Raw genomic sequence first — 22,024 nt, forward strand, 5'->3', positions numbered from 1 at the left:
CTACACATGACTCCATCCTCCCCCCCATTAGCAATACTCTAATAGATATTGATCTCATGAAATAAAACATGGAATTTCGGTTTACACCACCTTTGAACAATTCTAGCCTTGTGAGCTATATCTTGCTGGAAGCGTGATTCCCAAATAACTGTGCGTCATGTGGTGACACCTCAATTTTTACGACTTTTTCAATGAAAAGGGGAAAGGTAGATTGCCCTTTCGGATATCGTCCCCACATAGCATAACAGATGAAGATTTCGGGAGTTATGGCTATTTCCTCTGAGGGGTTCTGTGGCACACATCCATGTCCATGGCGATTTTCCTTACCGAAATAGGTCAATATCAACGTATTCGCTCGCGTACTTTTATCTCCATTTCTGGAGTTCTAACGGTACATTTGCAACCGGTCTTTTTCATAATTTCTGAGCTCCGATTAACGAAAATTTTATTGACATGATTTTTTTTTAAGATTTAACAATCTCACTGGGTCTTTTGTCTCTTAAATACAACTTCACTACAAGTTTTCGTTCATTTACAAACTGGGGCATTATTTTCCCTACTTAAAACAACAACAAAAACTAAAACGAATTTTTGCTGCGCTGGGCACTGTAGGGCTGCATAAAGAGGTAACAGTTATTCATCACCACGCTGTACATAGAGGAATAGGTGACTGATGTTTGAGTTTATGTTGTTTAAGAGACTGATGGTAGCCAGAGTTTAAAAATTACAATATTATTAATAATTCCTTCATTATTTTTTAACAATGAAGCGATTGAGACGTTCTGTTAAGGTAGTTAGATTTCCTCAGGTTTTTAGCATCTAATTGTCCATATATTTGACAAATTATGAAATTTCGGGGAAAACCATACAGTGACTGCATGTTTCGTATTTGAAAATATGTACATGTAAAATGTATCCTAAATTTTTATATTTGATTTGATCAAAGCACTTACAGATTTGTAAAAATCCTGGTGAAGTTACAATCAAATCCTGAGATCCAGTGCCGGCACTTGGACTACTTATTATTGTGTTATTCCCTTGTGATGTTTGTTGAATTTGAATGTCTTGTAGTATGGTTGAATCTGGTTTATCTTGGTTTTTTGTTCCATCCATTTTATTGGCATTAAGTTCAAGGTTACTGCTGCTTTGTTCAGTCACCGTTGCCTTAGCTAGGAAGGACGCCTGTAAAGTGATAAATTTTTATTTTATATAAAGCGTTAATTACTTCAATTTAAATACTTTTACTAAATACATTAACAATTTATCGTAATCAATGAGACGAACAAGTTTAAAAAAAATGAAAGGAATAAAATATTTGTCGATTTAAACCTTTCCCGAAATGCTTGAAATAATTTTATTTACATATATAAAATTGCAAATTTATAAAATGCTTATTTGTTGTATTAGCTGATGGTAAGTAAATAAATAAAATAATTACAAATAAAAATATAATAGTTTAGTTTTTCATTTAACTGCATATATATTATTATAAAAAAAGGCATTTCAATTTAAAACAAGTTAAATATCTCTCATTTTGTAAGGAGTAAAATATAAATTGAAACACTTGATATTTTGCCTATTTCCTCATAACTGTTACGGTCCCTGGTTAAAACAATAGAAGGTAGATTTTTTTTGTGTGTTTAAGAGTTCAACAACGGTCTTGTCGATAATTACGAAATAATACAGATGTGTGCAACACAAATAAATTTCCGACAAAAATAATTAGTAAACTTACTACTGTGATCTATAAAAAAAAATTATAAAAATGCAAATTGAAATATGTACATACATGCATATATAGTATAAGGTAGCATATGTTGTTGTAAATATTGCGGCGACAAACCTACCTTGTGTTCGTAAAAGATCAGTTGTAGTACTTATTCCAGGAAACCTTTAAGAGAGTTTTCGAAGAGATTAACAGACATGACTTGAAAAGCAGCATTTGTTTGGGAAGTTTTAACGATTTGTTACTCTTTTGCACTTTTAGTTTAGTGTATTTGAATTATTTGAGTAAATGTTAAATGTTGCGTTGTATTTGAGAGAAAACAAACGGAGTTATCTTTTATACTAAGCATTTTGCTGTAAATGCGCAGCGTAAAAATTTGCGTATACTTTTGATTAGATGAGATGATTAATTTATGGATAAGCCTTTGTGTTTTAGTTGCTTTTGTTTCTTCTGAAATATATTACTTATCGGGCAAGTACTTTTTGTCATTGCTTTCGTTTTTTATATTAATTATACTCTTTTAAGTAAAATTATTCGTTATTGCATTTTTTGACTGCTTTTTGCCGTCATGTTTGGGTTAATCTCTTCAATTTTTGCTTACTTCTTTTAAAGATTTCATGAATGGCCACATTAGAAATATTTAATTGAAATTCAATGTGTTTATAAAACGCAGATTCTAAATTTTTCAACTTTTTTGATGCATGACTTGATTGCATTTTGCATTTTTACAATTTAACAACAATTTCATATTACTTTTTTACAATTTAGCGAGCGCTTTTTGTCAACACAAAGGCCAATTACAAATAATCATCCAACTAATCCGAATATAAGTTTTTATTTTGCTTATTTATATGCATTTACTTAATTAGAATTTACAATGAAAATGTTTCATTCATTTACTTTAACTCAGATACAACAAACAAGATATGTACAGTAATGTGAGTGTGCGACACTAAATACTGTATTTCTTAAATTTTGCTTCGAAATAACAAAACAGCAATATTTTTTTTTTTTTTTGTTGCTTCTTTAATATTTATAAAATTCTTATTAGCATTATTGTCAGTTAAATTTCATATTTTCATTTTCGCTTTTGTTTTAATCTACACTTTAATTATTAAGTGGATTTGCTTTTTTTGTTATTTTTTTTTTATTTATTAATTTTTATTTTTAATTACAAAGAAAACCAAAATATGTAAAAATTACAATTAAAACAATTTTCGGTATCATTAAGTCAATTTATTGCAAAAAGCGCTTTACATTACAAAACAATTCGATACTTTAAGACTTAAAATTAAAAGTAATAATAATTAATAATAATTTTAATGTAATTAGCAATCCAAATAATACAAGAAAAATAATAGTATGTATTTTAATGGTATGTGTTGGGCATAATCATAATTCTAAAGTACATATGTTCGTTTAGCTGTTGATGCAATGTGTGTATTTTAACAATATATTATATGCATATTATTCTTTAAACATACAGTGTCTTCCATTGGATAACGAAACGTGCAGTTTGGCTATCATTTTCTAAGTTATAATGTCATAATACTTTGTGGAACATAATTAAAGGCATTAGTAGTAGTAAACACCCGAAAGAATATACGCAAAAACTAATGATATGCACAAAAAACTTAGTTTATTCAATATATAATAAATATTTAGAAATGAGTATGATTAACTTTCACTTGCTTTATTTAGCCTGCTTGTTAGTTGTATAAAAGTGCATTGAAGGAACGCATAGCATAGATTAAATAGCAAATCAATTGCAAATTATTTAAAACCCATTGTCATCAAAATTTCAATTCAGTACAAATAGAGACCCAACGCACTGAGTTATTTAGTCCTTTTTGGGGTTTTGTATTTCATTAGATCTTTTATATTGGAATGTAAACATCCTTAAGCAGAATTTAAAAGAATCTTTCTAACAGCACTGCACTTATGTTTGTGTGTAAATTAAGTAGCTATTGTATTATTGAAACTTAACATAATATTTTAAAGTTGTCTTTTTTTATAATATTTATCTTAGAAACGTATGTATGTGTGATCATGTATAAGGTATTATCGTTTTCGATTTAGTCAGCAAAAATTCTGTTGCTTGTAAATATAGTATATACTTGATTAGCCATATAACTGCGTAGTAACTGTATATTTTAATTAATATAACATATGTTGTAATAAATAATAAAAGGCTAATGTCTGCACTGTGTATATACTATATAATATATTTTTATGTGTGGTATAAATTATAAATTGAAAAAATATACACTTACATTTAATTTTTATTTATTTATTTTTTATAAAATTATTTGAACTATTTTTTTTTTAACCTTTTGCGTTTTTATTTCTTTTCTTTGTTCAACAACTACTCACTTGCTGATGTGTGGATTGATGTACTGGTGTTAGTGGTGGCGGTTGTGAATTCAGAACAGCGTTAGGTGGCTGGACTGCTAAGTAAATTTTCGTTGGTCCTAAGACGCCCTGTTTTCCGCTGGATTCTTGCGCTAAAAATACGACATATATTTAGTGTTAATAAGAAGTAAAATATAGAAAATAAGCAAAAAAAAAAAAAAAAAAATAACGTTAAATATGCAGAGTAATATCATTAAATTTTTATTGCTCTAGAAAATAATATTGACCTAATTATTATAAGAAATATTGGTGACGTTAAAATTAAATTTAATCCTCACAACAAAACAACATTGAGTAATATAAATAAAATAAAATAAGTAAGAAAGGACTAAGTACGGGAGCAACCGAATATTCTATACTCTTGCAACTTGCAAGAACCAAAGCCAGGGAAATATTTTAAGGTGTAAATCGTCAACCAGAGGATCGGAATCCAAGCAAATTCGGCATTTGTTGGAAAAATTAAAATCATTATATGTAGTATATGGGAGTTGGGGTAATATCGACCCGATTTTATCTATTTTTCCCAATACTACATGAAAATCCTGATATTAGTAATATAAGGGCTAGTACAAGCTTCCGCTCAAAATTACATTTTTTAGGCACAAATATACGCTGTTATTAGTAAAACACGATCTTTCATTTTCATTAATGGAAATATAAAATAAAATAGTCCAGCAAGTGTTAGCGATGATTTTCGAATGATTTGTGCATATTTTGGGTATGAAAAAAAAAATACGATTGGGTTCGAATTTAAAACGCAAGAATACCACCATCGATCGTGGAAGCTGAAGGCCATCCCAAATAGTGCTTATGAAAAGTGTTTAGAGAACTGGAAAAATCGTTGGCAAAAGTGTATTCTGGTGGTCACTTTGAAAGCAACAAAATAAATGTTTATGAATAATTAAATAAAATACGTTTTATTTATATTATTTTATTTTGTATTGAAAACAAGTAGGGAAGGGATATCGGGGGTAACCGAAGACTTTATACTCTCGCAATTCTAAAAGACTAAACGCGAGGAAATACTTTGTATATTTTGGGTATATTGATCAGTGAAATGGAAAACAATGAAACAGAAAACGTTGAAATATCACATACATTAATCATTCTAAACGTTTAAAGTCAGCTAGAAAGTCGGCAATCTTTCAATTAGGTATGTTGAAGCTAAAGGAAGTATTGAACCGATGTTATCTATATTTGCAGCCCCACATATTATTTCCACGAATATAAGTTCTCTGGGTACTGAGGTCCAGATATTCGAAATCTAGGAGCTTGAAAGAAAAGTGATGATCCAAATTGGGTCATGATTTCTGATGCATTTACTTATTGCATTATCACACCTTTAATAATTTTCGGTTATGTATATTCAATTGGAGCTTTGTAATAGTTGTTTGTGTTTTCGCTTAATGGCAATGCGTGACAATGAACCGATCAACCCCCTTGGGTTCTCTTAATTTTTAATGAAATTGTTGCTTTCTGGTATTGGATGGAGTCACCCCTATTTTTTCTCAAAAAAAAAAAAAAAATAATAATAATAATAATAAAATTAAAATAAATAAAAACATAAACGACTGATACACTTCCGACTTTAAATATACCTTTCAAGAGTTGTTGCTTTACTTGTTGTTGCACAAGTGCCAACTGTTGTTGTGTGAAATCATTGCCGACCAAGCCCTGCAGCACAATTCGTGGTCCTTGCTCGGTTTGTATGACCTGTGCCGTGACACACTTAATAACCGTACCCGGTGGTTGGCCTTGAAGCAGACTCTCCTCAATCGACATGGTCTTGGTTGGGGTGGACGTGGTCTGTTGTTGCTGTTGCACACTTTCTTGACTCATATAGGTTGTTTGTTGTTGTTGCTGGGTTTGTTGTGTTAGTGTAGTTCGCTGTATTATTTGCTGTTGTGGTTGAGCTTTGGATTGTACTTGTTGATGCACAACAGCTGGAACTGATTTTTCGGGCGACGATTGTGCCGTCTCCAAAGTACTGTTCGTTATGATGTGTGCATTGCCATCGCTTTGCGTCTTAATGTGTGCGACAATTTGCGCCTGATTATTACCCAACGGTCGTATGATGACTTGTTGACCATTTATGGTGGCAACTTGTAATTTGCCTTGGGCCAATTGTTGTGCTAAGGTGGAATTTTGCACGACGAGTTGTTGATTAGTGGTTTGAGGTGCTGCCGTAGTTGTTTGTTGTTGTTGTGGCTGCTGTTGCTGTTGAATCTTTACAACTTGCTGAGTCGGTGTGCTCGACTCGACTATATGGTTATTTGTTGTTTGTATTGGATGTTGTTGTGCTTGTTGTTGTGGCTGTTGCTGCACCACTATTTGCTTCACAAGACGCGTTTGTTGCTGCTGTTGCACTTGCGTCAGACCAGACTGTGAATTGGTGGTTTGTACTAAAACTTGTTGGTGATGTGTGGATTGTGTTGCAGCTGATTGCACAATCTGTTGTTGTGGCTGCTGCTGTACAACTTGTACAGCTTGATTTTGTGGCACTGATCTTTGCGTGACTATAGTTTGTCCAGGACTCAATATAATTCGCTGACCACCAATCACAATTTGTTGCTGAACATTGCTGGTATTCACTATTTGTTGTATCACCTTTTGCGTAGCTTGTGGAGAAGTGTTGTTGGTCGGGTTCGATGATGTAGGTGATTGGTTTACAATAATCTGTTGTTGTTGCTGTGGTTGGGCCTGCTGTATGCTTTGCAAATTGGATACAACAGGCTGTTGGGTTAACTGTTGACCGCCGGTGGTTATTAACACCTTTTGTCCTTGTTGATTTTGTCCCATCAATAACTTCTGACCCGGCTGAACAATAAATTGTGGAATACTTTGAGAATTTGTAGTGATTTTTGTGGCATTTGTGGTGCCTTGGTTTGCACTTGGTATTGTTTGGGTAACAACTTTTTGCACAGTTGTTGCGGGATTCACAGTGACATGTTGATTTATGACCTGCGCAACGGCCTTGGGTGGAACTGGCTTGGATTGGGTAGTTACAGAAGTCACAACAGACTAAAAGGTGTTAATTTGAATAAAAAATAATAATTTTTTCTTAAATTTATTGAATAGTTGAATTAGGTATAGAAAATACAATTATTAAAAAAAGAAGCAATGTTGTAGAAAGTCAATGAAGAACTTTTTACAACAATGCTACTTTTTGAATAATTATTATATTATTATTGTATAGAAAATATAATGGTATATAAGATAAACCTTTTGAGTGCTTTGCACTGGAACAGTCTTCTGCACAGGTTTAACAGTTATTTGCTTCATTACGCCTGGGGAATTTAATGGTGTCACTTGTTTCACTGGTAGTTTTTTGGTAACTAATTCGAATATATTTCATTAAGAACTTTACATATTAAAATGTGTTTTGACAGTCTTACCTTGTGCGCCACTGCCTGGTGCTGTTGTTGTTGTCAACACGTGCAGTTTACCGTCAGGCATTTGTATTAACTGTTGCCCAGGATTTAAGCCTCTCACGCTGACTTTGCCATCAGGACCACGTATGATTTGCACTTTAGACTGTTGTGGTGCAGGGTTGGTGGAGGATTGCGACGATTGCCCACTTGTACTCGAACCACTTGAAGTTTGTGTTATGGTTTGACCACTACTATTAACTTTTTGTGTCGGCGTTGTAATTGCTTGCTGTATAATGCGTGTTGTACCGTCGGGATTCTTTACGATAACACGACGGCTTCCGATTATTTGACCCTTCACTATCGGTTACGTAAACGCAATATTAATTGTTGTAAATTATTTAAGCATTGCTAAGAAACTTACCTTGCGCCTGTAATTTAGGATTTTCAGGATTCTTCTTCTGAAGATGTGCAGCACGTTGTAATTTCAATTGTTGTTCCATCTTTTCCTTGATTTCTTCACTACTCTTTGCGGTTATTACCACTTTGGTGGTGGAACCATTAGAACCACCAGCACTGGATGCCGAAGAGGAAGATGGCGATGCGCCGGCTTGTTCCGCTGCTTGACGCAAGACGACAGAACGTGTCATGGTTGTCTGTTTGCTCTTCTCATGACGTTCGCCCATTAGTTTTATTTCCCACAATTCTAGTTTATCCTCTTCCACCCACTCCTCACTTATTTGTGGTTCCGTGGGTTGTGGGGATTCAGCACGTTTCCGTTTTCTCAGACCAGAACGAATTGACGTAACCTCTGTTACATTACAAAACAACAATGATAGTAAATAAACTACTAATACTCAAAGATCGAAACCCTCGCAAAACAAATACAAATATGACTAATAACGACCAATAATATATACAAAAACAACTTGTTCAGGGGGAAAAAATATGCAAATTTTTGGAAATTATATCAGCAAACTTACCACGTATAGTCTTCGGCATTTCAAGTGGCACAACAACTTTGCGTCGTAAATACTGTGTACGCTCGCCATAACGACCCATATGTCGGAACTTCAATAGCTCCTGTGTTACAATCTCGGTTTCACTTGTTACTTGATGTTTACCATCAGCTGATGGTGGTTTGGCAATCATATCGTCCCACCGTAAACAGCACCATAGTATGCGCAATTGCAGTGCAACTGCAGATAGAGTTGTCGCTTTGCTGGTGCGGAAGGACCAGCAAGTTTTGAAAAGCGGCCGCGAACATGGATATGGCCACACAGAATTACTCTTCGCTAAATGATGGAAACCGTTTGTAGTGGTCTTGCCACCCATGCGCGCTAATTTTTTTAGTTCATATGGTGGCAATACGAGTATACTCATCTTAAGTTTGTGTGTTAAGAATTGCGATGTTAATGGATATGTTGAACCGATCGGTGCATTTTTAGATGGTTCCAGTGTTGGTTTTTTATCGTCCTCTGATTTTAGGTTTTTGCGATCCTTTAGCATCGCTTGATCGCGCCACAAGTAAATGCGTCCACGTGGAGAATCGGCAGCATATAAGCGCTCCTTGCCGTTCGCATAATATTCTTTTTCGTATTTCGTAACATCTTCACGTTTCGTTATGCGTGGTTGTGTGGGAAATCGGCGGTTTTGTTTGACACTTGAAGCAGCCGCTTGCTTCTCATATGTTTGATTGAGAACGTCTTTGGTGGCGATGTAAGATTTATTGCCCCGCAACTTTTGTTGCTTTTTCAATTTTTTAGCTTGGGTAGGATCCATACCCAATCCATCGTTACTGGACGCTAAAGCTGCTGATGAATCATCATTTGTAGTTTCCGAACTCTCAATCTCAACATTACTGCAAACATCAATATTATCAATGAATTCCATACCGCCATCGCTTGAACCACCGGTTGTCATACTTTCTTCCTTTACGACATTCGTACTGGGACTTTGCTCTTCTTTCGTCTTGTAACAATCACTTAAAAGCTTATCATCATATGGCACTGCTACAGTGCGTGCATGCTCCCAATCTTGTACTAAATCCAATGGATTTTCATCGATTAACCAACGGCAATCGTCTGCCTCATCTAGCAGTAGCGAGGCATCCTTTTTACCTTCGGTTAATTTTTGCTCCAGTATTGAAGGCTTCTTCACGGCACCCAAAATAGCGGCCACTGTTTCTTTGGAACCATTACCAGCAATATGAGCTTTGCGTAGCAACAACAATAACTCCTTTTTAGCGCGTGCTTTCTGTAGGCAAAGTGGTGAATAGCAAGTATTTTGCGTAATTTGCGAGACAGCATTGGAGTTTGTATTACACTCTTTCGTATAACAACGATATTGTTTAGCGAATCTATTTAACTGGCTGAATTGTAAGCGCACAGTTTGTATTTTCTTAGCTAACGAATTGATTAAATCAAGATTAACATCTTTGTTGGGCATATTTTTTTGCTGTACATATTGAATATCCATCAAACGTCGCTCTAGGAATGTCTTTTTGGCCACCTTTTTAACATCTGTTTTGCTTTCATCGGATTGTGTGGCTAATTGTGTATCGTCCCCGTCTTTCTCAATTTTTACGGCAAGTTCTTCCTCTGCTTGCTTAAGCTCCATGCGACGTGATAACAAATCATCAAGCCTACTCTTACGAGCAATTTTGGGATACAAAAGTCGGCCAGGCATTGTAAGCGATTTAGAAACATCAATCGTGACACCCTCTGTGCCAGCATCAACGATCTCTTTTATTTTAACATCCTTAAATTTTTGTAAATAATAATAATTGGCCTCCTTCTTTACTGCTGCATTGCACTGCAAAATGAATTTATGTGTACGCGGATCGACACTAATGATCTCATCTACATCGCTTCCTTTTGTGAAGTGTACATTTACTTTAACGGGTGGTATAGCCAATCCATGACGATAGGGAGCACGACGAGCTTTGCTAACACCAACACCACCGCCGCAACGACGACTCGTTGACAACCACATCCAACCCCATTGGCCGTGTATGCGATACTCTTCTCCTTTTTGCTTCCACACTTGATGCTTAAGCCCTAAGGAGTATTTGATATAGTTGAAAGCAAGGCGATTGCGCTCTTCTTCGTCATCACGTTCACGTTTTTCACGTTTCTCTAACTTTTTGCGTTCTTCACGTTCTGCCGAGGTTATGCGACATAATGTAATATGACCAAGCTGTTCATGCCAAACGTTTGCAAAAATAACACTTTTAAACGATGCTTGGAGTAGTAATAATACTATTACGAATTCTGTAGGGCGCCGTGCATCCGTTACTGTTCTACGCCATTTCCATTTTATGAATCTCCAATTTGGTATCATAAATGACGAAGGTACACTTTCCTCGAAATTTAATAATGTCTGCCGCAATGTTTGTGTAATACTATCTAAACTGCCCATAGTAACACCAATCCATTTAAACTCTGATGCTGTGGTCAATGAAAATTTATGTGATAAATGGCGCCGTTTGTCACGTTCCTCATTACGCTGCGGTTTATTCAATGCAATCGGATTTGATGTGTATTGATTTACATAATTTTTAAAACCATGTTCCATGCCCAATTTAAAATGATTAGGTTCATTAACATTTTGACTTGTTTTCAATCGTGTCATCATTTTATTCTCTGTGGCACTCTCGTGCGTTTGCCCGTCTTCGTCTTCATTACCACGGATTAATGCCCAAGTTTTCTTATTTTCCTCATCAATATAAGAAAGCCGTTGATATTTGTTGTGCTCCTTTGTAATGGACTCGGTAATTTTCATTTGACGCACAATTTCATCTTTACGCTCCGTCAATTGATTGTATAGTCCTGTTTCCAAATCATCTTTGTCGATTACGCTTAGTAGATGCTCTAATTTCGACTCCGTGCTGTAGTACCAAATTTTGTCATTATCCAGTTCGGGTTGACCTTCGACGAAAATTCTTCTTGCAATAAACCAAAATTTGCGGCCGTGTCTATCCAAGCCGAGTATATCTTGCCTTATAAGTACACCTTGTTTCTCTTGTGGCAACACACAATCAACAACTCCAGTTACTTTATGTGACTTACACAAATTACACTGCCAATCTTCAGTTGGTACGTCATTCAGAGGAGGATCCACACACTCCAAATGATAAACGGCAGGACATGTTTCGCAACATAATAAATCACCTAATCTATGGCAAATGCGACAATGATCGTCATAATGTATTGGCCCCTCTTGTAACATCACGTCACGTACAGCATTCGTTGTTAAAAATTGATTAGTTAAAAATTGTAAAACTGTTATGCGATCCGTGACGCCTGTAAATGGATAATCACCTGCACTTAATATGTTATGCACTTCTCTGCTGAATATTTCATCACTTTCTACATAACATCGTAGTACTTCAGGCCATGTTATACCATCAATTAAGTATAGACTTATATTGACAGTGTCTTTCTGATCAAGTGGCCCAAAGTGTGTGCCCTGTACATCTTCTTCACGTAAAATTGCTTTTAATAACATGATGTGTATCTCTGCGATAAGAGCACTTTGCTCATCACATGCTAAAGCAGCACAGAAATCCTCAAAGCGGAAGGGTGACAAACGCACCAAATGACGAAATCTGCGTAGAACTTCATATATACTAAGAGCCTTAAGTAAAAATTCATTTTTCATTAGCAAATCTTCTGAAGATTCAGGCAGTTCGAGCTGATCATATTTGCGATCCTGCAACCAAATTGGTTCAGGACTTGGTGGTCGTGGCGGACGACCAACACCATTTTGAGTAAAACTGCACACAGAGAATTCGGATTCACTTTCGTTAGCTGCGTCAAGGCTCTCTTCATCTGTGGCAGAACAGAGTAATTCGTCATCAATATCACTCTTTTCACTTGAATCGCCAAAATCAGAGCCATAGTGATATTCCGATTCGTAGCCTATTAAAGAAAATATTAGAACAATTAAAATGTATGAAGTTGGTTATTAATTAAATGAAGAAAAACTTCTGTCAAAAATATACTTTCTTAGCTTTAATCATTTTATTTTTAACTTGAAAAGTTATTATGATAACTATTAAAATATAATCAAGTACATATCGAATGACATTTTTAGGTAAAACTAAGAACAATTAAATAAATAATAATTACAATTTACACATATTAAAGTAAAATTCATAATTAATGGTTAAATTTTATATCAGTACTTATTTATTTATATCATAATAATACCTCATTATTTTACTTAAAACAATACATATGTATCTACCTAAGTAAATCGTACCATAACTATATTTTGAAATAACTACTACTGCATTAAAGTATCTCGTATAAATAAGTATAATTTAAGTGCATCGCGAACTAATATTTTATATGTAAATAAAAAAATTTCTTTCATATAAATAAAAATGTATAGTTAAATTCTACCAAAGGTAGTAGCAGAGACTACATTCGATAGGCAATTAACACCATTGTCATGTTGTAAAATCTAAAATCAAAAGAAAATGTAAACAAATTTGTTTGTTTACGAGTATTACCTCCTCTTCGGCTTACGTTAGCCGTACTACTTGTCGATTTACGAGATCTGCCCCTGGTGCTTTTGCTGGTGGATTTCCTGTTATAGCTGCGACTTCCATCACTTTCCTGAGGTGAAGAAGCACGCGAAGCCGATGGAGTACTTAACTGAGAATCACTGGCTTTGCTCAAATATTTTGGCTTCTTCAACAGATGATAATTAAATTTAGTGCCAGCGCGCTCATTTGGCGTCTTCGGAGGCCTACCCCGTTTTCGACTACCACGTCCACTCATTATTTAAACTTCGTTTAGATAAAAATTTTTTAAAAATATATTTAATAACTGTTGCCAAAATATTCTTTAAAATAATTTTCTATAAAAATAAATAGTTTGCGATGTTGGAAAACCTGCAAAAAAAAAAACCAGGAATAAAAATTGAAGGTTATTTATTAAAATTGTAACGCACACAGCCAGGCATTATTAAGCATTCCAAACAAGCATTTGATCATTCACTAAATTTCAACAAAAACAAACACTTTACTCAATGGGGTTAAAGAAATAATGTTTGCATATTTTTGACAATTCTGCTAAATACTCTACCTTCCTCCCAAAACTGTATCTTTAGCGCTTATTCAATTGATGGCTTCGCCAGTCGAAAACTCAAGCCAATCGAGGCCGCCATTATGAAAAACGATTTTTCACTTTATTTCTATAAGCTATAACTTTTCGCGTACGATTTTATATACTATCGAAAAAGTCCAAACACTTGTATTTGATTTATAAAAACTTTGCACTATTCATCAATAATTTATACGGTTCTTATGAACATTTTATTCTTTAGCGATTTTTCCTCACTTTTAACTCGCAAAACGTACAGTAGGCAATGACCAATCACAGCGAGTCTTTTATTTTAGAACGCCGAAGACGACCTCTGGCAGTCGTTTTGTGCAATATGGCGAAACGATGTTGCCACCTGCATGTGTTGTGTCCGAGAAGTGCGCATGATGGAAAAACGAGCGAACTTGCCGTAATAATAAGCGAAAACCTTATTATTTTGTATACTAAAATAATTTTCTGAATCAAGTAAGAATACTTTTGCAAAAAATTGATTTAAAACTACTTTTGAAGTGACTAATTAAAAATTCTTTCGTTATTTTAACTCAGTAAAGATTTGTGTTAAAAATAGTTATTAAATAACACTACAGGGTGTCAGCGTTTCGGAAAAAATAGCTAAATGAAAATGTATTTTTTATTTGCAAATAATAAATTAACTATTGTATATTTTTAATATTATATATTGGATTTAATATTATTAATTATCATACGCATTTCATGAAGAATTCAAGTAAATAATAAGGAATATTGAAAACTGAGCGAAATTTAAAAAGATATTTACTTTCAATTATTTTTATTACATAGTATTTTGTATCATTTGTTTTTATTGAAAGTCAATTTGAAATAAGTTTTACTTTATTTTTTGATTTCTTAACCGTATAACCATACAATGTTTATAACACAAAATTATCAAAATATAAATAGGAAATTCCCTATTTAATGTTCTCACAAAAATCACTTCCTTTGCTATTGTGAGGTGTTTGTTACTTGTGAAATTTTACGACTGCTGACGTGATTTTAGAAGTTTAAATGCTCACAATTACCTCACAAATGTGTGATGTGTGAAAGCAAACCTCAAAATACAATAATCGGTTGTGTTTGTTTTGATAATTTCAATATTTTTAAAGAAATTTGCAAATATGTTATTGAAATAGGATGAGTTATCTATTATAAATATAGGCATTTGTCTATTACAATAAATATGTAACTTACGGTGTTTGTATATTTTACTTCCTTCTAAGTATATATAGTATACATATGTACATATCCTCACCTGAAATGCAAAATAACGTAACAACATTTTCGGAAATTTACAATAGCATGAATGAAACACGAAATAAAATGGAACATGAGTGAAAAAAATTAATGTTGGCTAAAACTGGTTTATACTGAGAGCAGAAGCTCAAAGTGATGCACATACATACTTATGTAATATTATGTATGTATGCAATTTGAAGTAGTGAAGCGTAATCAATAAAATGCTCAATTTCGAATATATTATATTTATGTTTAAATAATTCAGACAAAATTTTATGTTCAAATATGTATGTATGTATGTATTTAACACATATGCGGATAAAAAGATATTTATGGTGAAATAATACCCTGTAATGCTGCAGCTGTTCCTGAGTTGTTAATTCACATTTTGAAATCCTAAATAGAAATGAAATTATTATACATATCTAAACAAAATTTAAAAGATTTGCAGAATTACTTACCTTTCCTTATTGTCCATTTCTTTATTTGGTCCAGTTGTGTGGTTTTCTCAGAAACTTTGGAACGTCCTTCCTTTTGCGAAAAAAATGTGTAACCATAATGTTAAAAAACAATTTATTTACATATGTTGTTTTCTCATGATTTCCTTGAGTTTCCAAATGTCAAAATCATTTGTTTTTCTTTGACTGTATTGAGTTATCACTCAAAAAACATATTTTTAGTGGTTGTAATCTTTGAAAACTATATTTTTGAGCCACAAAAACAAAAATATTCAAAACGAAATAGTTGATTTTAACTTAATGTATCCAATTACTTTAGGCAAATTGTTTTTTTTTTGTGTTATCGACATTATATAATTGAAACATGGTTAAAAACAAAACACAACGACTGTTATTGACATTATTAGTTAAAATACTTTTCTCAAATTGTCGTTTTTGGGCTATCGGCACAACCTTATACATACATACGTATATGAAATTGATTCAAGTATCAAATTGTATTCGGAGGTTTGACATTTCTTTCATTTTTTATAACACCGATTACAATAATTCAATATATGCAATTGAATTTTATAGAGAAGTGTTAAAACGGAACTTAAAATTTCCAGCTATTTTGAAAATCATCAGTAGCCAGTTTATAGATGGGTAAATGTGTTATTTTCTAAATTATGTAATGTCTGTGCGTCTATGTATAAGAGTGATGATGTCCGTGCGATGTTAAATAAGCTCAAATTAATTTCGAAATTGCGATTTTGTGCAATTACGTTAACCAATTCGGCGGTAAAACGGTAGTGGACAAGTTTGCAAAGTACACAAAACCCTAATACCGTTATCTTATCAAGAAATAAAAGCACGAATTCCAATATGATGATACTCAACATTAGGCCAAAATAATTGTATTTACAGTCAAGCTCATTCTTTAACTATTATTCGCTAAACGCAGTCAAGTCGGTACTGAGCGCACGGCATACGTATGTAGCTATATGCATATATTAACAATAACACAAATAATAAAATTTTATTTCGAGCGGTATTGCAAGGGAAGTGTGCACAAACGAATAAATAAATAGAGTTGAAAGCGCGCCACGAAAAAAAAATACCGGTGAGCATTACTCACACATTAAAAACAATCCGTGAGTAACTTAATTTCTATGAATCTACCAAAGAATACACAATTTCTCTAGAGTTGTCGTAGCTTCTTGATTTTTTAATTAATTTAACGTGTGTGTGAAGTAATTGTGTGAGCAATTGACAAGTGTCTGTAAATGATACGTACGTACATATGTATGTAAAATTTGTTTTTGTGTTTGCTTTCCTTTACGGTATTTGCAACAACCGGAAAAGTTCTCGCTAGTTTCAATTAAACAAATATTCGACTTTATGCATAGTTATGTAAATTTGTGAGTGCATATGTGTATCTATTAATGATCAACCAGCAAAGCGAATTTGACGAATAAGATAACCATCGCAGAAGTGAAGCGACATCCAAATATGAAAATGTGTTAAATCAACTCAATATATACATACATATTTTAAATATCCATACATATGTATCTACCAATATGTGTAAATTTATATGTATGTACAGTTGGGTTCACTAAAATAGCAGTACGCGTGCCGTGGAAGCGTTTGCATACCGTCACACAAACGGGATTTTGTGGAGAAAGAGGGTATGGACAGATATAGGGATATATATGTAGATGCATCTAAACTAATTGTCTTCGAGATATTGCTTTTAAAATAAAGATTCACAGAGAAGACCATAAAATATGGTGGTGCTGGAGGTATTTCTCATAATACGGTGTCGGTGCGATATACAAAACTTCTGGCTTCATGGATCAATTTATAAATATAAAATATATAAAGAAATCCTGGAGTGAACTAAGACTATTGACAATAAGAGAATCAAGGTATATCATTGAAAGTGAAAGGTGTAAAAAGTTTGTTGACTTCATGAAGCATATATATTTCTTACTCTGTCATCAAAAATGCTGGCCATGCTACTAAAACTAAAATATAAGATGCAAATTTTGCATTCGATTTTTTATAATTTTTAAGTTTGCGTCAAAATATGCTGCTACGTTTGAGAATAATGTACTCTATGTTTTTTATTTAACAACAACTGAATCATAAACTCTTAATGAACAATTAGTTTTATCATTTCCTATTTGCCTTCATCTCCTTTTTATATGTATATTATAAAATATAACCACAGAACCAAAGTTATTCGCTTTATACTAAATTTTGATGAAATGCTCCTATTATTATGAACACAACTGTACATAATATATTCTTATTCATATACGATGACGGGTATATCACTTAGGCAATAATTGCATTATAAGTATTGCGAACCATGTGAAAGAGTTTTATTGTATCCACTGATAAGAGTGTTTGCACGAAAATATTTGTGATGTCATAATACAATAGATAGATAAATGCATACATATGTACACAGATACGTATGTACGAAGTTTTCGTTTAAATTAAATTGAAACTAAATAGTCAAAGTGTAATTCACATATATGTATTTCAGGGTAATGTAATCATGCACGATTTGCTGATACGCATACTTGTGATAATAGCCTGCATAGTTGAGAGTTGGAGTTTCAATGGCATATTATCACAAACAGTCATAAATGGAACAAACGATACGCTCTTAAAGTTCATGTAAGTTAATAAGTATGGTATTTTACCACTCAAACGCTCGTTCGCTTCGATATTTGTAGCAACGCGCTAAAATTAGCACGTTTAATTTTAACCCAAATCGAAAATTAAGTTATACAGTAATAATAGACGACGTTTTTAATTTTTTAAAGACTCTAATCTAGGAATTAAGTACTCTTAGCCATAATTTCAATTTTAGTATGTTTTTGTAGAAGTGTATGTATATATTATTATGTATTAGTGTATGTAAGTATTCGTTCGAAAATAATAAGTAAGTGTACCCAGTAGTGAGAAATAAATATTGATATACATATGTATATAATATTAGCTCGCCCGAAGAAACTTGTTAGCGATCTTGAGAATGGACAAGTAAGAAAGGGCTTAATTCGGGTGCAATCAAACATTTAATACTCGTACTCTTGCAACTGGCAAGTAGCAACGCCAGGGAAATATTTTAATACACATTCATCCAATTTTGAAACCGGCTACTATGCCAATTATGAAACTTGATTTGTCTGACACATCTAGTTATTGATTCATCGTTATTTTAGTAGTATTAAACACTACTAACGGGTATACCGGAAGTTATGTATATGTGAAGTAGACATGGCTGTAGTCTGATTTCGTCCATTTTCGCAATGTGGCATAGTAATATAAAAAAAAAAATGCCATCAAAAAGTCTTCTCATACTATTTTAGAATTAAAATGTAACGTTAATTGTAGTAATGTTCAACATAATTTTCACACTGTGGCATAGAAAAAAATGCCACCAAAAAGAGGGCGGTGCCGTAATTATTTTTTGATTTATTGCGCTTTTAGTAGTTTTGAACAGTACCATTATAAGGGGAGTGAACGGGGTTGTCTTTCGATTTGATCCATTTTCACACTGTCGATAAGAGTTCTTATAATATTTGGTTGTTGTAGCGTTAGTAGCTTAGAAGATATGTACATTAAACTTATAAGAGCTACCGCGATGCCCTGGCACTTCTTAGGTTTTCTGTTAATGCCGATTTGTAGACGTGGCAGTGGTTTGATTACTCCAATCTAGGAACTCGTTTATTTTTCATTCAGCCTTTCTCATCATTCTGATCATTTATATATACACATATACAACCCTATCTCTATCTTACTTAGTTTTGGGTGATACATACAACCGTTAGGTGAACAAAACTATTATACTTTGTAGCAACAGGTTTCAAGAGTATAAAAACACTTATATCTCTCATATGAATTATGATATCTCTTATGTTAATTATGGTATAAAAAATACAGAATAAACAATAAAAATGCTAGTGGTTAAAAAGTATTGAAAATATTTTGAAGAAAAAGTATCGATTTTGGGGTATCCTCCTTGTACTTGCTTGGTACTTCTTTGGTTGTACTTCCTTGGTTGAAAAGATATTTCAAACTTTGTAATTGATTTTAGGCCGTATGTCCGATTTATACAATAGGTTCTTTAGACCATTACAATAGATACCCCTTGTGGTTTTTGTTTCGAAAGTTATTATTTTGTTTTTAACACTACAAATAATAATTAAGCTGACAAAAAGTATATTTAAACTGTTAAAAAACAAAATTGTATATTTACATTGAAACAATAATAATAAAATACCAATGTAAATTAACAACATTAGAATATAAATTTAATAATAAATGAGTTTTATGAGAAGGAAATAAGAACATACATTAGATCGACCAAGGATATGTTTTGAATAATTTCACTGTTTTTGATAATATTACTAAAAAAATAACGAAAATAACGCGGATAAATTGTTTGCAATTCTTTATTTAATAATTTTTTCTCTTATGTTATAAAAAAACAATTCCTTTTAAAATACGAAAAATTAAGTTTTGGCGCGATTCAACCCATTTTTGACACACAGACATACCATTGTCAGGAAAAAATTATCCCTGAATTTCAATTATATATCTCAAATAAATACCGACATTTGCCATAAAAAGTCAACTATAGGTTGAATTCGGTACCTAGGGTCTTGAACTTTTTGCGTGGTTGCAGTCTATTTTCATACTGTGAAATAAGAATGTTGGAATAATGTTAAGTTCCCAATTTGGTTGTAATCGGTGAAGCAGAAATATGTGATTTTACCTAAAAATGGACAGTGCCATTGTCCAATTTTTTACCGGCCCCTTTAAAGCCACTTTATTTATTTATATTGCTTTAAGTACTACAGTACCGTTATATTGGAAGTGTATCATCTAATTTCATCTATTATCACACTTATATTATTCGCCTTAGTTGAACGTGTTTGTTGCAGTTTTATTGGTTTACGAAATATGTATGTACATTAAACTTATAAGAGGGTGGGGTCACGCGTTCAAAATTTTGAGCCCATAGGTGGCCTTTGTTAGTGCATTCCTCTTTGTCAAATGACAGATCTATATCTTTATTTAGGGATTAGTTATGACACTTTAGAGGTTTTCCTTTAAACTCATATACGAATTTGTAATTGTTTTTTTGTCAGGGAAAACGTATATCAAGTTTTCTCAAGCTGTCTTAATTTTTACTCAAGATACAACTTGCAAAGGCAGAGAATCACATGGATTTCAACTTTTTTCATCACCCTGATCATTTATACACATATATTATATATAACACTAACTCATTTATTTGTATGGGATACGTACAGCCGTTAGGTGAACAAAATTATTAAATAAACAATATGTTCGAAGAATGCAGTACAGTCTTGGACCATATTCCCGTCTAAATTACGTGAAGATTTATCGATCAGTTTGTACGGCAGCTATATTCTATAGTGGTCCGACATGGGCTAACTAGGTCCTTCAAAAAATATTTTATTATCAAAACTTGTCATTATATCAATATCGGTTAAACCATAAGTATATTTTCTAATCTAACGAAAAATTAGTACGTATATGTATTTACAAGATAAACTGAGTCATTCTAACGCACAAAAATTTACTGTAAAGCCAAGAGATCGGCAGTTCATCTTTCTAAACAATTTTGCTTCCGTCCTAAACAATATTTCTATATTCCAACTTTCTTCAAATAACATTTTATTATCAACAAGTAAGCTAAGTTTGGATGCTACCGAACATTTTATACTCTTGCAAATTGCAAGAAGCGCGCTCTCTTATTTTCATTGGGATGGCTCACATATTGGCGGATACAAGCGGTATAAAGTCACCCCAAATTTCGAATAACTTTATATTAAGTATGTGGGGGTAAGGGAAGTATTGGTCCGATACAACCCATTTTTGACATACATACTTATCATTATAAGAGAAGGATTATCCATTAATTTCACATAGACAGATATTCTCGATCAAAAGTCAACTATTGGTACCGGGGTCTGAATATTCGATGCCTAGAGGCTTGAACCAAGTGGAGAAGGACCCTTTGAATGAATTGCTTCTAGATTTGTGTACTGGAAACTGAACGAATGAAGTGGAATTTAAAATTGTGCTATATGGAAAGTAGGCGTAGTTGCTGTCTGATTTTCGGTCATGCCACGCCCATCGTCGAATTTTCACACCGGCTTTCATTAAGCTCTCTCATACCATCCCGCTAGTAAAATTTATTGTTTCTAGCGAATTTAGTTATTGATTTATCGCGCTTTCAGTAGTTTTTAACAGTATCGTTATATGGGGAGTGAGCGGGCTTTTCCGCCGATTTCATTCATTTTCACACTGTGGATAGCAGTTCTTATAAAATGTGTACTCATAAAATTTAGGTTATTGTAACTTAAGTGGTTTAGGAGATATGTACATTAAACTTGTTAAAGGGCGGGACACGCCCACTTTTTCAGAAAATTTGGCCGCAGGTGTCCCTTGCTACTGCGATCCTCTCTACCAAGTTACAGCTTTAGATCTTAATTTAGTGTGCAGTTATGGGGGTATTCAGGTCTAGTCGCATGAATTTTAGGCATTTTTTAAACTGAGATAAAAAAAAATGAAAAACATTTTTACTATCAAATGTTTAATATGTTCTTTATTGACATTTTGATAATATAAAAGAATTGCAAGAAAAAAAACCAAAATTCTTCG

General features: G+C 33.2%; 2 protein-coding genes across 8 annotated transcripts in view; one reads left to right on the top strand and one right to left on the bottom strand.

The window, feature by feature from the left end:
* The window catches only part of LOC108972731 (nucleosome-remodeling factor subunit NURF301), a 41,300-nt gene extending 27,415 nt beyond the window's left edge, over window positions 1–13,885 (bottom strand). The window contains exons 1-10 of one of the 2 annotated variants that reach the window (XM_018939474.1): window positions 13,602–13,885; window positions 13,025–13,408; window positions 8,490–12,428; window positions 7,931–8,317; window positions 7,534–7,866; window positions 7,361–7,473; window positions 5,737–7,159; window positions 4,100–4,230; window positions 1,848–1,891; window positions 1,141–1,182 (exon numbers count right to left, since the gene is read on the bottom strand). In XM_018939474.1, the coding sequence (XP_018795019.1) occupies window positions 1,865–1,891; window positions 4,100–4,230; window positions 5,737–7,159; window positions 7,361–7,473; window positions 7,534–7,866; window positions 7,931–8,317; window positions 8,490–12,428; window positions 13,025–13,295 (6,624 nt within the window). In that variant the 5' untranslated portion in view covers window positions 13,296–13,408; window positions 13,602–13,885 and the 3' untranslated portion in view covers window positions 1,141–1,182; window positions 1,848–1,864. Of the gene's footprint in view, window positions 1–953; window positions 1,183–1,847; window positions 1,892–4,099; window positions 4,231–5,736; window positions 7,160–7,360; window positions 7,474–7,533; window positions 7,867–7,930; window positions 8,318–8,489; window positions 12,429–13,024; window positions 13,409–13,601 lie in introns of those variants that run through there. The other variant, XM_018939473.1, reaches the window with a different exon arrangement.
* Window positions 13,886–15,853: 1,968 nt separating this feature from the next.
* LOC108972717 (probable G-protein coupled receptor Mth-like 14) overlaps window positions 15,854–22,024 on the top strand; it is a 15,869-nt gene continuing 9,698 nt past the window's right edge. For 2 of the 6 annotated variants that reach the window (XM_018939443.1, XM_018939448.1), the window contains exons 1-2: window positions 17,695–17,793; window positions 17,868–18,001. In XM_018939443.1, coding sequence (XP_018794988.1) covers window positions 17,770–17,793; window positions 17,868–18,001 — 158 coding nt within the window. In that variant the 5' untranslated portion in view covers window positions 17,695–17,769. The other 4 variants (XM_018939444.1, XM_018939445.1, XM_018939446.1 and 1 more) reach the window with 4 other exon arrangements.

Source organism: Bactrocera latifrons, unplaced genomic scaffold, assembly GCF_001853355.1.
Source record: "Bactrocera latifrons isolate USDA-ARS-PBARC rearing strain unplaced genomic scaffold, ASM185335v1 scaffold_42, whole genome shotgun sequence".
Classification (NCBI taxonomy): Eukaryota; Metazoa; Arthropoda; class Insecta; order Diptera; family Tephritidae; genus Bactrocera; species Bactrocera latifrons.